The sequence below is a fragment of the Phaethon lepturus genome, unplaced genomic scaffold (assembly GCF_000687285.1).
Source record: "Phaethon lepturus isolate BGI_N335 unplaced genomic scaffold, ASM68728v1 scaffold53555, whole genome shotgun sequence".
NCBI lineage: Eukaryota > Metazoa > Chordata > Aves > Phaethontiformes > Phaethontidae > Phaethon > Phaethon lepturus.
In genome coordinates, this window is record NW_010542329.1 from 24,095 (window position 1) to 40,893 (window position 16,799).

At 35.7% G+C, this 16,799-nt stretch overlaps 1 protein-coding gene across 1 annotated transcript in view; it reads left to right on the top strand.

The window, feature by feature from the left end:
- Positions 1-16,094, top strand: part of TAPT1 (transmembrane anterior posterior transformation 1) — a gene marked incomplete at both ends in the record, with an annotated part of 38,183 nt that extends 22,089 nt beyond the window's left edge. Inside the window, 8 exon segments of the mRNA XM_010287975.1 lie at positions 770-905; positions 1,823-1,920; positions 2,075-2,144; positions 10,315-10,395; positions 11,263-11,372; positions 12,967-13,026; positions 14,406-14,474; positions 16,014-16,094. Of these exon segments, the coding sequence (XP_010286277.1) occupies positions 770-905; positions 1,823-1,920; positions 2,075-2,144; positions 10,315-10,395; positions 11,263-11,372; positions 12,967-13,026; positions 14,406-14,474; positions 16,014-16,094 (705 nt within the window).
- Between the last annotated feature and the right edge of the window lie 705 nt (positions 16,095-16,799).

The following is a 16,799-nucleotide window of genomic DNA, read 5'->3' on the forward strand; positions in this document are numbered from 1 at the left end:
CTGGTGATGAAGTGTTGAGAACTGGTGGAACTCCATGTGACCTTTCTTGCTGTGGTATTGAGTTACAAGGTCAAGGTCAAAAACAGGACAGATTGCTGTCCATGTTTTTCCTATCTTTGGAATTACTACTAGTAATTTTTTCCTTACTTGTGCGTATATTCTTTCAGTTACACTTCAGACATTTGTAGTTTTTTCAAACTGTTTCTCCTTTTTGGCAGAATTTCTGATCCCACTTAATCACTTGCTGTTGGTTATAGTACCTTTAATTTTGAATTTTGCTTTATGCTGAGATTTGTATTGAGTATATACTTTATTCCAAGATGTAAGGAAATACTACAGCCAAGTCTTATTTCAGTCCTTTTTGTACCTGCAGGCTGATGTTGGTCCCCTGTTGCACATTTGAAATTCACTTTTTTTTTTTTTTTCTCTGTGAAACACAGAGGGATAGGAAATACTTATTGCTTTATCAAAGGCTGAAGCTTGAACTCTACTGGTATGTCTTCCAAGGAAGCATCTAAGATAACTACATGGTTATATATTGTAAATACTGTTGAAAGGGGGATAGTAAATTTGAGAGAGAAGGTAGGCTGCTGAGTATATAAAAGGAACAATATCACTGTGAAATCCAGAGTGGAAACAGAATTAACAAGAGATGGAAAGTGATAAATATATGAAACTTTTTTTAGTTTGAGCTGTTCTTATGTTGGCATATTCAAGTGTTGGAAAGAAAAATATTGCTTTAAGGCAGTAAAAAGTTGTTCTTATTTAGGTGGCTGATCGTCTGTTTTCTTCATTTGGACAAGATATTTTGGATGCTCTTTATTGGACAGCTACAGAACCTAAGGAAAGAAAAAGAGCTCACATAGGTGTGATTCCTCACTTCTTCATGGCAGTGCTGTATGTCTGTATCCTTCTTCAATTAATTGCAAAAATTTTGAAAATAAATTACACAGTAATTGCTCTCCATTATTTTATTTCAATATATTTGAGAAATTGATAGTATTCCTACATCAGTTTCCTTTTATTTTCAAAGTATTGTAGTACTGTGCCAATACTACAGGTTTCTAAAATGAATTAAAAAACCCTTTTAACCCGCTTTAAAAAAAAAAACCAAGAACAAAACAAAACAAAAAAAAAACCAGGAAAAAAACCCTTCATAATGGTATACCACTGCAGTAGGAGACAGCTTTTTTAATACTTCATGTGTAGTAAAATGAAAAAAAAAATAATTGGATAGTTCACAGAAACTTTGATTTCTTATTCATACTTGAGTGTTTTGGGTCACAAGGTCTCGAAGACAGTAGGGTTTTGTAATTTAATGGAATGCTACAAACACCTAGCTTGAAAACATGTTCTTGAAATGAAGGGATAAAGTCATGCATATTCAGGATGAATATGAGTTGAGTGTAAAGTAACCTTACAGTGAACTGATGAAAATGATCTGCAAAGAGATACGTAGTCTGATAGACGTGGTGATGTATTTAGAATTCTTGTACTTTCCTCTGTTTTCTGAAATGTTTAGGCTAATTCTGAATCTTTATCTCAGAATTTCTTCCTTCAGATTGTATTGCTGTTCCTCCTGAGTAATGTCATCGTGCTCTTTTAGAACAAGAAAAATGAACATAATTATTACATGCTATGAAGCACTGTGGATACATTACACAGGTTTAAGTACTGTCTTGCTGTAAAACTAGTTGACAGGGAGATAGAAAAGTTTTGTTAAACTTTGGAAACAAAACGGGAAATTTGAAGTTTGGTGCTGTTCAGTACTGTTGTGCAGAAAAATTACTTACAAATATGCTTCCTTAACCCTGCTATCTAGTCCTGCACGCTATTCTTATAATGGTTCAAGCAACAACCCTTAATGTGGCCTTCAACTCCCACAATAAATCACTGCTTACCATCATGATGTCCAATAATGTAAGTATGTATCTTTATTATATAGCTACCCTAATTTTTTTCAGCATCCTTACCTTTGTGTATCGTATATCTATTTGCATATTATTTGATTGTCTGATTTTTTTATATGAATTTTTATCTATAAAAACTAACTAACTGTTTTTAAAAATTGCAGTTCGTTGAAATAAAAGGAAGTGTTTTCAAGAAGTTTGAGAAGAACAATCTTTTTCAAATGTCAAATAGTGGTATGTATAGCTGTTCTGATCAGGAGAAAATGCGAAGTGAGAGGCTGATTTTTTTTTTTTAATTGATGAATTTATTTCATAATATTGTTAAAACAGCTTTACCTTGGTGAATTTGAGCGTTCTGACTTGAATTCGTCAGCTCCCCTATTAATGTTTGCTTCAGTAAGATGAAACTGGGATTCCACTTCCAGGAATACCGTTTTTCCTTAAATGGCTAGTTTTTTTATTTGAGGTGCTAAAAAAACGTATTGGCTGTATGGTAAAGTTATTATTAAATATTAATTTCAGGTTTAAGTTATGGTGTTCAAAACAACCATGCTTCAAAGTGTCTGCAGTCGTCTATGTTTTCAAAAAGTTGGCATTGACTTCGTAGTGTGCTGTGTTGACAGTGATCTCAGAATGCGTGGTGTTTGGCAGTTTTGAGGATGGATCTTGAAATAACCAGCCCTCACCCACCCCCCTCCAGTAATATAACGATGAAGTAGCTGGCTTATGAAGGAAATACCAGAGATGACTGTAACTTTTGACATTCTATCAAGATGTAGTAGAGGGTACTTAGGAAACACGTTACACTTTTGGCACTTCTTAACTGTGTGGCTGCATAGTATGAAATTTGGGAACTCTTACTCAGTGTGTCTCATGAGGAAAAGCTGTTACAGGTATTCTTTGATGGAGGTTCATTCTAATATTGATTATCAGCCATCTGAAATATTTGTTGAATTCTTGGTTTCAAAACTAATAGGAGAGTTGTAAGGTTGTACAGGTTTGCTTGTAGTATTTTCTGATCTTTGAATATGTTTGTTTCCATTATTTTGCGCATATGACTTATTTGGTCAAAGCTATTTATACAGATGAACAAACAAAATAAAATACATTTTTCCATTCCAACTCCTAGTTTTTTTAAACCAGAGAACTGAAAAGTTCAATAGGTTAAAATAAAAATTTAAATAGGCTCCTTATTTAAAAACAGAAGATTCAGACTTTTTTTTTTTATCAAGAGTTGCTTTCAAGCAGGCTTGCTTCAGGCTTTGGACTCTAGCTATTGATGGGATATTTTTATAATTCATCTGCAAACTGCAATGATATTACATGCAAATGTTAAATGTCAATTGTTTTGTGATGCTTTGGGTAAAAGACTATTTACATAAAATCTTAAACATATCATGTAACAGAAAAATTAGCACTAAATTTTAATCTACCTCATAAATGTACCTCTTAAAAACCCTCCAAAATAATCTTCCCAGTGGTGTTGATAAGGTGCTATTCTGTGCTAATAGTATGGGGGTTTTTGTTCCAAGATCTAAATACACTTAATTTAAAAAATGTTAAGTATTTAACTTTCCAGTGAGAACCTCTAAAAGTGATGTTTCCTAAAATATTGACAGAAAACATAGAGAGTTTTCTCTGATTAATCATGATACTTGCAGAAAATAGTTAAAAGTATGCATCTAGCTCTCCTACTGAAAGACAGGGCCTCTTCTTTGATTTAAATGTTGAAATAAACGAGGGACTGCTATTAGAAATGGGTAGTAATTTCCTCCATAAAAAGCATCTGCAATTGTATGCTAAAAGAAATATATATCAGTGTTTTTATTGCTAGACATTATTATCGAAGACCCATAATAGCAATATCAGGTCTCCCTTTATCACTTGGTGGAAAAAGTGTTGCCATTCATTATACCATATGGGAATGGAAGCAGGTGAGTACATACATAGAAGAGTGCACAAAACAAGCTGGTTTATTCCCTTCAAACAGGTAACTTTTACTGGAATGCTTCTCAGTATGGGTATAAATAGCAGTGTTTTTCTTCTCATAGATAAATAACGTAGAGAGGTTTTTAGGAGTGATTTTCATCTCTTTTGAACTTGAACAGATTTACTGCATCACAGCTTCAGTAAGGATGGATCAGTGTTGCTTCAGGTCATGTATTCTGATAACTTTGTTACCCTTTTAAATGTTTTATTTCCTGCAGCTGAAATGGTAGTGCATCTTGTGTTGGCATGCTATGCCAATGCTATATCCTACCCCTGGAACTGAGGCTAGTCTGGTCCTGTGGACTGAGCTTCCAGTTAGCCTTTGGAATGCCTTGTGCATCCTAGAACATGATATGCTTAAACTGCATGCCTGGACTGAAATAAACTGCTAAAATAAAGTACTAAACATAGGTTCACCCATGTATTTCCGACCTTTCTCTCAGCTTCTTCCAGCTGTTTTCCCAGGTCTGCAGTCTTTGCTGTAGGGCAACAATGGCAACAGTAGCTGATTAAGCTTAGACAGACTGAATGGATGCCCCCTTGCCCCACCTTTTGTAGGGTTCTGTTCAAACTATTGCCATTGTATCAAACACGTGGAAAGGTACTGATTAGTACACAAGCTAAATATACTAATGGGGGGGGGGGATAAGGTCAATCTCATAAAGGCATATGAGAAACTTGTCACTCCCGTCTTATTTAACACGTTAATCAAAAGAAAAATATGAACTAGCAGAAAAGTAAGATAGCAGTGACCTCAAGGGTAGACATTGTCATCAAGAGAAGTTGCTACAAATACAAATCAAAAGCAAGTAATCTTGTGAATAGAAGCATGAAAAAGGAAATGAACTGCTTCAGGTGTACTTTCTATGTCCTATATCATACATTGAAATACTTTGCAGAGCTTTGCATGGTATTGAAGATGCTATCTAGTAGGACACCAGGGTATGAAGTGCCATTAAGCTGCCAGTTTAAATCTGGAAATTGTGAAATAATTTTCACTTGGCATTGTGCTCAGCACTGGCTTGTGAATAGCAAGCTCGTGTGTGGCTGTATTATTTTTCTCAGTATTTCCAGTTCTGTACTTAGTGTCAGTGGAGTCTGTAATCCTTCTCACCTTTGTGTGGCCATTTAAAATTTTGCTGTAACAGCTAATTAATTAAAACTTCAGGACTAAAAGACCCGTGAATCACCTACGTAAAAACTAATTGAATGGACCATGAGATATACATTGTTTACACAGTTATCCAATAAAATCACACCTGTTATCTTTTAGGTGCAGGAGGTCAACAAAGATCTTGGGGTTCGTATAGGTGCTTGAGATTGCAGCTGTAGAATCTGTGATTTCAACCATATCAGCTCCTGCAGCTTTGATACCAGCTGCAGCAAAACTGCTTTTGCGTTACCACCCTGATGTTGACTAGGAAGCTAATGTACACCCACGCAATCTAAACACTGTGGCTGTTGGAAAAGACTTTGATACAGAAGACACAAAACCTTATTTTTATTGTAGCAGGAAGAAATATTTCCCTGAATTTCAATAATATATTCTCCTTTTGAAATAGATATCCATGAGCTAATTTTGTAGGGTTCAGGATTAATGAATGAGGAGACCAAAATTATAAAGGTAAGTTCTTTCATCATTAAAAGCCCAACATGCTGCCTTTCTTTATGGTTTTAAATGTCTTATTTTAACTCCAAGCTGCTCTCTAAACTAAATTTTTCACAAAACACAATTGTACCTCATATGAAGCAGTACATTAGGTGCAGTGCACTATGTTACTTGCTTAGTAAACAGTTAGCTGTTTGGCCAGATTATTCCTTGTTCTTTTAAAATCACTCATCTCAAAAATTTAAAATATTTATTCTGAAGCTTTAGGAACTTCAGGTTTTTTTTCTTTTTAATTTCTTACCTTTTTTTTTCCCCCCCATTATTCTGTTATTTCTGCTTTGTCTCTGATTTATCAGTCTCATTGGCTTTGATCAAAATAATGAACAGACTTTTTTTTTACCTTTGGTCTCTGGAATTCAAAGTGCTGTCTCATGTGTGTCTAGTTTTTTTAATACCATTATTGTAATGCAGTTGTTCATTTTAAGGATGAGGGATTTGGGGGCAGGAGTACATTTAAGATAGATCGGTGCCTCCTTGATGATTCCTTATTCAGTCTTTGATCCTTTCTTGTGCTCTGGTCGCTTGTTAAGAGGTAGTTGTCACTAGAGCTACTTAGGATTTGCTGAGATTTAAACCAAAAGACCTTGTTTCATGTCTTACATGCTATGATTTAGAACCATCTTTTTGATCTAAACACCTAAACAGTGGGATTAACATGATCAAAATTAGGTTTTCCTTCCTGGTTAAGGATTCCTGCATGATGTGTGGAAGGAAATAACTAGGTCTTCTAAAGACTGTTTTATTCTACCCAGGCGAGTAGAAGTGCCACTTCTGGATCTCTGGTCCTGGGATCTCACTGCCCTTCTTGTTAGTTACTGCTGCAAAGTACCTAAGTTTATCAGAGTTCAGGTCCTTCCTGAGTAAGTTCACTAATCAATTGTTCGGGATGTTGGCTAATTAATTACAGTAGTCCACACTAGATGCAATGCTGTCTTAGGAACATCCTTTATTTCCTATCACATGCATTTCTCTAGTCTTTTGTATGTGTTTTTAGAGTGATGATACTCTCTGACACATTGACAGCTAAATTTTGGGTCTCTGTTGCTATCAGTCCTTTAAATTGAGTGTCTCCATTTTCCAGAAGGATTTGTAGAAGGGCAGAATGGAATGCTAATATGGGCATAGAATTCCATTCAAATTGGAATGGTAGGGTCAATGTAAGTGGGGTGAAAGTATTTAAAATCTGATATGGCTATGTGCAATCTCATTTTTGGCTTTACTTGACAGAACCAATAGCAAAAAGTACATCTTTCTTTTTTCCCCTGTTGCATTTATGGCACTATGTGCATTACTGGCTTTGAAATAAACGCTTACAGCCTCTCTTCATATGACAACTCTAATAAGCACACGTGACTTATCTTCATGGAAGAAGATTGTATATTGTGGTTAGATTTTGACACATGACCACTAAATTCTGATGTGGAATCTTGGAATGTCTGATTCTTCCTTTCCCTTTTCAATATAGTGAAATACATATTTTAAAGGAAACCTAAATGATTTAATCATATGTAGTTGTTTACACCGCCAGCGGATGCACGGAAGCACAGGCAAATTCAGTGTCATCTTTCAAAATAGTCTAAAGAGTGTGTATATGGAGAGTATATAATATGATGTGTGACGAGGCTTCAGGGCCAGCCCTGTTAAGAGCAGAGTTTTAAGCACTGTATTGGAATGCAGTCTATGCATGGTGTGTGCTGACAAGAGACGGTCAGGTGGATAAGTAGATTTGAATTAGTAGTAGATGTCAGTTCTTCAATGCTTGGGAGCATAGATAATGAGAAAGTAAACTACTTAATCCTGTGCTTGTGAAGGCCATTTAAAATGTCCTCAGCCTGTTGTTTTGGCTGTCATTTAACCCTGTCTTACAATGGAAAGGGGTTACTAAAGCTATACTGTATTCTAACTGAAAGCTAGTTTATGATATGCTTATCAGCAACACTTTGTGGGATATGTTCAAAACTGAGTTGAAATGGCTTATATATCAACGTTATTAAGGACTGTAATGATGGAGAATGAAGAAGAGATCCCTTTTTATTCCCACTCTACTCTTTGTCATGCCAAAGCAGAATAGAGAAACTTGCTTTTGCCAGTACCCACGCTCTCTATAACTGAACAGTAACACTGGTGCCTTGTCACTTTCCCCAGGTTCACACATACAGTCATGTACTCTCCCTTTGTTCTTCTTTAAGAATATGATGCCCATGACTGTGGGTCTAGGGATGTAGGCTCAGTTGTTCACCGCATCATCTAACAAGTGGCAAAACATGGTATAGTAAATTCCCCTCACCTGTTTAGAAGAAAATACATGTATGTATACAACACCAAATAAGTTCATAATAAATGATGAAATATTATTGGTGCATATTTTGTATTCTGAAATTTTAATTGGGATTTAGGATTGATTTGTTTTGGATATCCTGAAGCCTTTTTTGTCCTTGTCAATGAGGGTGAGAAATGAAACAAACTTCTGAATCATTTGGGCTGTAAAATGCCCTTTCTCCCTTGCTTGTGTCTCTGACAGTCGGTTGATGAGAGCAGTGAGGATGAAGAAGAGCAGCCGCACTCATTCCCCTCACTCTGAGCAGCCTTGAACAGCTGTGGCAGCAGAGATAACAGATGAGAGGGGAAGCCAGTGAGAACAGGAAAAATAAGCAGAGGGGAAAAATAGGTCTCAGCCTGTCATCCAGTCTCAGAAATTAGTGGGGGGAAAATGTTTATTATTACAGCATGAGAGGAAATCTGAGGCCAAAGATGTTCCTTCTCAATTTAATCTGTTGACTGGTGAGCTAACATATACTGAGCAGGTAATAAATATCTGAACGATTGGCTTGGGACATTCTGTAATGTTTAGGCCTGAATTAAGGTCCATCCTTCCCACTTGAGAATTTCTATCTGTACAGGCCTCTTTAGGATCTGAAGCACTGAAGATGGGTTCTGTGTGTTGTCTTAAGCATTGCTGAGCAATGATGTGTCATGGCAGTGTGGAAGTATGCAGTGTGGGAAATAAAAGATGAAACCTCTGTGATTTTTAGGCAAAAGTCTGAAAACTCAGTGATTACTTTCAAGTCGCTAATGGGTGTGATAGTATTGAACAAGGAATGCTAGACTGCATATTAATCCATTGATGACAGTGCCAAGTGATATCTCATAACTAGATATATCAGAAAATATTGTGTTCTGGTAATTTGGGCAGTATTTGGTGAATTCAGAAGAGCATACTTGCTGGAGCATTATTGGCAGGAAACCAATAAATTAGGGTTAGGACTTCACCATGTCCCATTTTTCTTGTATTGAAATTTATTTTACTGAAGAATTTCCTTGTTTCTTCCCCTATACATATGCCGCTGGTTCTGTTTTGGAAACCTGTGCTTCCTCTGACCCTTCCCCAGCCCACACAGAGATGAGCTTATGTACCCCAAAATGTGCCTTTTTACTTGTGTGCATGCAGTCTCATTTGTCTTGAATTCTGTGTGCTTTTTGTTCACCTCTTCTGGAGGAGTTCTTTTCTTTTTGCTCCCTTCCTTCAGGCTTGCCAGTATTTTGAAACATCTTTTTAAAAATGAGGGATATTGTTATAGTAGAATATAGTAACTGCAGCCATGAACATCATTGTTGGTCTGTAGTCAGCTAGGGAAGATGGAAGCTGCTGACACAAAGTCAAATATGTTTTTGGCCAGCTCGATCCTTCTGTGTTCTGAACATTTCTGTTTCTTGTGCTTATTTTCTCTCAATTTTGACCAAAATCAGTAAATAGAACCCCATGGAATATTTGAGGTGCTTAAGGAAATGAACCAACCTTTCAGGTTTGGAGATGACTTGGCCACAAAGAAATTACTGTCAAGGTTATTAACAGGTGTAAAAAATGATAACAGAACTATTACGAAAATTTGTGAAGACACTGTCTTCTAAAAAAACTTCTTTGGAATTGCTAATTTGTGGTGACGTTACGTTTTAGGTTTTACCCCATTTTTCAATAATACAATTTCAGGGAGGTTTTTCAATATATTAAAAAATGTGATGTTTCTTGGAGTGAGCTGTATGGGTTGTTTCTGGAGGTAGGGTACCAAAGTAGAAAAAAAGACCTACCTAGTCTGGGAGGGCAAGTCATAGGACTCCATCTCAAGTTGGATCACTTCTGTGTTACAGTTCTTATGGTTTTGATAACTAGCTGATATATCCTGCTATTCCCTTTTAAGGTGGCAATGTGAAAGACTAGTGGGAGCTTTCTAAATAAGGTGTAATAGTTGTCTTGAAATGCTTCCCCTGCTTCCTTACTACTGGACCCAGTATATAGCAATTTGGATATCCATGATCTGTAGAAAATGAAATTTGCCTTGCTAGTGACTTGAAATGACAGACATGTGCATTGTCTCCATTTGTGCACCAGGAGGTGCTGTTTCTTTTTAAATCCCACAAGAAATGCACATCTTTTATCAGGAAACATTAATATTTTGTTACGTGTTAGAAAAGGTGATAGCAAGTCAGAACTTAAGTCCCTGCTGATGCTGGGAGCCCTGAGCTGTTGCAGCACTGGATGGACATCCAGTCAGGGCACAGCATACTGCAGAGAACCTGCCCATGGTGAGGTTCCCAGCATACCCTCCCCTCAAATCTGATCAAATAATTTGTGGAAAAGGTTGTCGAATGCAAGACTTAATAAATGATAGAACCTCAGAAAGAGTAGATATCTATGTATGCTAATAAATGTTTCTTTGGAGTTGACAGCTTTTTTTTTTTTTTTACTAGATATAAAGGAGAGGTTCACCAATTATGTGCTGCTACTAATTGTATGTCTAAGAAATATGGAACAGTTCTCATGGAATCCAGGTGAGTAAACTAGCAGAAAAATTTAATACAAAATGGCAAATTCCTGTGCTATCAACAACTGTATCTCTTGCTTCTTCCCTCAGTCTGAAAGGTAAGGGTAACCAAAACATTTAATTGAGGAATCTGAATTTGTCAAATACCTTAGATTCTCGTTTTTCTGTTTCTGGCTTTCTTGTAAGAGTGACTCTATCCTTTCTGCTAGACCTGTATGCTGTTATGCTACAAATGTGCGTACTTTTATGTTCCAAGTAGTGTCTCGAATGATTTCCTAGTCCTTCCCTTTCCTTGTAGTACATTAAGGATGAAGGATCCCCTAGGGAATTTTATTTTGGGAGGCTAGTGAGATTGAAATTTGATAGATTATGTAAAAATTTCCATTCATACAATATTGATTATACTTAAGATTTTAATAGCATGTTGAATAGAGCAAAATTTGGATTTTATTTTATTAAAACTTTGTTTTAATAAGTTTCAGCCCTGATGTGTGCGCTGTATTTTGCTTTAATGTTGCCAGTCTACCTTTTACCTTAAGCATCTTAAACCACAGGTGCTCTGTCTATTCCTCACACGTACTGAACATCTATCTAGTATGTGCAAAGGTTGTCTTCCTAGGAGAGATAAAGCTGTACAAAGTGAAGACTTTAGAACTTGATCCTAATTGTGGTATGATTTGTATAGTACTGATAAGTTTCTAAAACAGCAATGTAATAAGCTGGAACTTGCACACTATGTGCTGAGTGGTGATGTAGTTACAGACTCTTCAGACTCTTGAGGATTTTTTCACCGTTGAGTAAAAGTGCTATAATCTTTGTTTTGTATACTGGCATCAAATTAAATGGCCTAACTTGTTTTCTTCCCAACCTTCAGATCATCTTTGGGTGTTATTCCCAGATGTTTGCATGGTGGTTGCTTCAGAAATTGCGGTGGACATTGTGAAACATGCCTTTATAACAAAATTCAATGACATCACAGCAGATGTAGGTATCCTGTTTGGAATGCTGAGTGCTATTTTAAGTTGTCGTTTATTTTGCCTTTTTTTAATTAAAATTGATTTCAGTGCAGAAAATGTAAAAATTGTTATTTTCATATAGTGGATATCATTTGGGAAAGCTTGGTAATTTCCTGATACACAATATACTTCTGAGGATCTTTATAATGTGGAACAAACACCTCTGTTTCTAAATTAGTGGTTCTAGATCCATAAATTATTGAAAGTATTGTATAACAGTTCACACAACTGGCAGATCGTTTTGTGAAGTGATCACTAGCTAAACTGGCAGAAGGTTGCATGTTCTACAGTCTAGACAGAGCTTGTATCTTTTCTAACATGATGGATTGTACGTTAAAATTCAGGCTTTAGGGAATACAGGTATTGTGAGGCTGCTGAATCTTTGTTCTTGCATGCCTGTTAAATGTGGAATCTAAAATCAGTGAGATATTTTTCCACTGTCCCTGGAGTACTAATGTGAAGTAGGTTATGTTAGTTTCCCACCCCTGAAATTTCTGAGGTCATACATATTATGCAGTCCTTCAAAAGAAGGACTAGTAGAAGGTTCTAGTAGTAGATGAGGTTATTTTTTGTGTGGTGCGGCATGATACATTGACCATTTGTCTTGCGTGTTGTTTGAATTCAAATGCACTTGATAAATTTGTGAAGAGAAACGAGTTAGTGTTTTTCCACTGTTAAAAGCACTTTTCAGGAAATGAGATCAGAACTTGGAAGTGCTATCTTTTTCAGCATCTCTAAAGTAACTACATTGTGCGGTGTAGAAACAAGTTTAATGGATGTACTTAATAAGTTCCCTTATGACAGAGGTTTTTATGCATGCCCTACTTTCATACAGAGAGTGTGGAAAAGAGGAATGATGAAGTCATGATAGCCAAAAATGTAGCATGCTTCAGTGTGCTGAAACAGCTGGAGGATGGGGGTAGTGAGTGACAATTTTGCAAAGCTTATTTAACAAACTTCGTACTTTTTGTATGAAGTTCTAAAGATTTACAGTTGCTAGGTCAGACTTTTTCAGAAGTTTTGAACACCTGCCATGCAAGTTGCCCTACCACTTTTCTTAAAATAGATGCTTTTCTGTCTTAATATGCAGAACTGTTTTAAAGAGAAGGAAAATCTTCATTCATCTTCCGATACAATTTCCTTTTTTCATGGGATCACTTTCTCAGTATTTAAATAAGCTCTCAGTTGTTTAATTTGATCCCAGTGCTACCTTTCACATAGCTTAAAACGAGTTATGAACTATAGGAAAAAAGTAAACATGACTTCTCTTTGTGTTTCTGATAATCCTAAAATTCAGTAAATGCTTTATAAAGCCTCATTCAGTTCCTAAAACATAGCATAGTGTTGTTTGTTGGATATGTATGCAAGTTACTTTATCGCAGAAATACAGACTCATCTGTTAAGGGTGCAATTAAACAGAAAAACTGTCTTTGATTCTTTCAGCCTGTGCATAAGTTTTTTTTTATAATATTTTTACAGAAATATTTTATTAATATCTCTGTTGCTTCCATAAAGTGTGATAACAAATTAATCACACATCAGATGTAATGGATTTTTTCCAGGTCTACAGTGAATACAGAGCCAGTCTTGCATTTGACCTTGTTAGCAGTCGACAGAAAAATGTAAGCCTGAAAATAAAGGCATTTTCTCATAACTGGGGGGGGGCGAGGAGGGGGGACAATATTGGAACAAATACTTAAAGAAATACATCTAGAACTCTTACACTCCTACAGCACTGAAATTCTACTCTGCTTTTTCTAATAAGAGATAACAGGAATATCTCCTTATGATTTATATTCTTACTTTTATCGAGTTGTTTAGGTCAGTTCAGGCTTTATTTAATATATTGTTGAGAAGTTTGTCTTCCAAAGACACTTACAGTCAGGGGATGGGTGTAACAACTTTGACATTTTTGAGATATATGGGAAGTAAGTAAGCTTGACAAGATTTCTTGAGATAATTTTAAATTACTGTTCTTTTTGCTTTATTTTAACTGTGTTGGATCAAAATACAGTGTTCATTAGGAGTTTATATTATTTCTTCACAGACACTGTGCTCAGATGTATAGGGGTGTTTGTACCACGCATGTTACTGCTGTGGCATGGGTATTTTACAGAACATGCAGACTGCTTGTGTTTTTCATTAGTACTGTTCTTTGAAAGACTGATTACAGCACACCTGGATGAGCCTCTTAACTATTAGTGAGTGCTCTGGATGAGTGATTTAACTATTAAATTAACTTTATTATAATAATTTATGTAGTTTTCTTGGGCATGTTTAATAGCCATTTCTAGGAATGCAGTAGTTATACCTCATAAAGAAGTTTGTCACCTTCAATTAAAAATAATTAATTAAAAAAAAGTTTATTAATTCTGAAAATGCCATTACTTTTCATGAGGATCCTCTGTGGAAAATGAGTACCTATAAGATGCTACCTAACTTTGGCATGACATTCAATACTGCATGAGAGCTGTCATGCAAAGTAGTTGTGGTTTGAGAGCTCAAATGTAAACCTATTTTCAAAATGATTTTAACACAATTACCCTGAGGCTAATTATAGATGTTTGTAGAATGATTTAAAATTGCTAGTGTGGTGGATAATTGTTCTTTTATCCCTGTTATGGGTTTTTCTGTACAGTATTTGAGGATAAAAGTCAAATTAATACAAAAAGGTCTCTAAGCTAGTAATAAAGTACAGATGAAATACCATAGCATGTTTGGATTCAGTGTCCTAATTGCTCTCAATTTAGAGATTTGTACTATACTCCAGTTGCTCTTGATTTAGAGCACTGAAGCTAATCTTACTGGTCATGCTTGTATTACATTTTTGTCTGAGAGTACAGTTATCTGCATTTGAATTTCAAAATGTGAATAGGTATACTTTATACCAGCATGGTGTTTGTTAGCAGAGATTGATTCTTATCTAGAGGGTGTGCCAAGCTAAAATAAGCTCATTCCTCTGCATAAATACTTCATTATTCTTCCTCTTTTTTTTTTCTAGGCATATACAGATTATAGTGATTCGGTTTCCAGAAGAATGGGTTTCATTCCTCTTCCACTGGCTGTTTTAGTAAGTTGTGTCTGTCCTATCAGTTTTCTGTCATAAGATCTCACTTTGAGAACATGTGCCTGTAAGATATCTAGCTCATTTTGATGTTTTGAGAATGAAATGATAACTAAGTAACTGAAACGATGCTGCAAGGTTGCGTTAGCATTCAGTATAACCTATATCACACATTAATTATGGCTTCATGAATGTGTTACTGTTTATCAGCCTTTCATAGGAAATTGAATATATATTAATTTTATAGAATTTATAAACACTTGAATTGTAGCAGTGGAATTAAACTACATCTGTGCTTATTAAACATTTATTTTTTTTGGCAATTCTCCTGTTCATTCATTCGGCATAGTCAAAGCAGCTGGTTGCCAGAATGCTTGCAGTATTGTACTAGGGTTTTTTTTAGGCTTTCATAGGAGTCCTTGTGGTTGTCCCTGTAATGATATGCTTAATGACTAAGTTTTCTTTTATATGGGACACTGAGTTTCTGAGCTGTTGTACAATACATGATTCTGAAATAGTTGACCCTGTTACATGGACATGGTGGTATAAAATGAATCACTTTGTTACTGGAATTGTGTCCACATGCTGTCTGTTCTGAATTTACTGCAGAATGTATATACGTGAATACACACATGTAGACAAGCAGCAGTTATCATAATGCTGGGAATGAGTCCTTGCTTTGCCAGCAAAAATAATTCATAATTTTCCTGGAAGAATACCGGTATGAATTAACTTTTACATGTAATGTTCCCCCATAGAGATGGGGAAAATTATTATTGACAGGCTTTGCCTGGTTTTTATCCAGGATTTAAAAACAAAAAAACATAAAAAAAACCCAAAACAAAAAAACATAAAAAAAACCCAAAACAAAAAAACACAAACCAACAACACCACCAAAAAAACGCCCAAAACAACTATGACCATAATCATGATTTCTTTTACAACTAAGTATCAGTGAGGATTTGATTGACGTGCTTTTTTCAAGTTAATTGTGTTCTGATATGATAGCCTGGATAGTGATAGGTTTAAAACAAACTGAAGTGCTTTGCTAACTTGGAAGCCTAACTGTGAAATAGTGTAGTAAACTGAGATTTCAGGATCACTTGTTACTGAAACTTGGGATTCATATGCCTCGTCCACAACACAATTTTGTATTCAGAATGTTAGCATAGTGCGAAACACTGATTCTGTTTTACTGCATCAGCATCTCTTGACATTTTCCTCAAAGATTGTTAACTCAGCTTCCAGACCTTGACTTTTGAGGAGGTTTTTTTCACTTGTTATTTTACTCAGAAGTCAGTGGTGAAGGAAACATTATCAGACTGTGGTTTTGGCAAAGTTGCAACTAGACACTAGTGTAATACTTGCTCAAACCAAAATCTTGAATAGTTAGCACTACCAAGGGGAACATTAGAATAAATTACTATTTATGTAAATGTTTCTACTTTTGTCTTGAATTTACCAAATAAGAAATACCTGTTAAAACATTCTATTAATAATTGTGTGTTACATGATTTAACTGTTAAACTTTTATCCTTAAAACAGCTCATCAGAGTCGTAACAAGCTCAATAAAAGTACAAGGAGTCTTAGCTTATGTTTGTGTTGTGCTGTTCTACTGTGGGTAAGTAAATCCATACAACTGAAAAAGTATTTACCATTATTTGATCGGATATGTGAAAAAAGCTTCTGTTGATAGTTCTAGGTATAAGTGTAAACACAGTTTATGTTCAGTAGAACATAAATGTAAAACACTTATGCTCATAAACTGAAACTGAGAGTGCAGATTGGTCCCTAAGTACTGTAACTGTGTTGGGGTATTACAGCCCTCAACAAGTAACTTCAGTAATGAAAATAACTAATGGAAAAATGATTGAAAAAAATTATGACACCACCATACCTCTGCATAGAAGGAGAAATAGAATTCTAAGGAATGATACTTTCTGTGAAAAGACCTAAAGATTCAACAAAAATAAGCAGGTTAAGCGCTCTGAGTAGATCATGAATTCTTCTCTCTGGTAGTTAAATGCAAGGTTTCTTCATGTTAGGAAACTGCTATATGAAAAAAAAGTAAATGCAAGGCTCATCTTTCTGGGAAGGGTGCGATCAGTACTCTTAGTTAAGGAATATAATCAGAGAATCATGGGGTAGTTTGGGTTGGAAGGGACATTTTAAGGTCATCGAGTCCAAATCCCCTGCAATGAACAGTGACATCTTCAGCTACAGCAGGTTGCTCAGAGCCCCATCCAACTTGACCTTGAATGTTGCCAGGGATGGGGCATTTACAATCTCTATGGGCAATGTGTGCCAGTGTTTCACCACCCTTGTGAAAA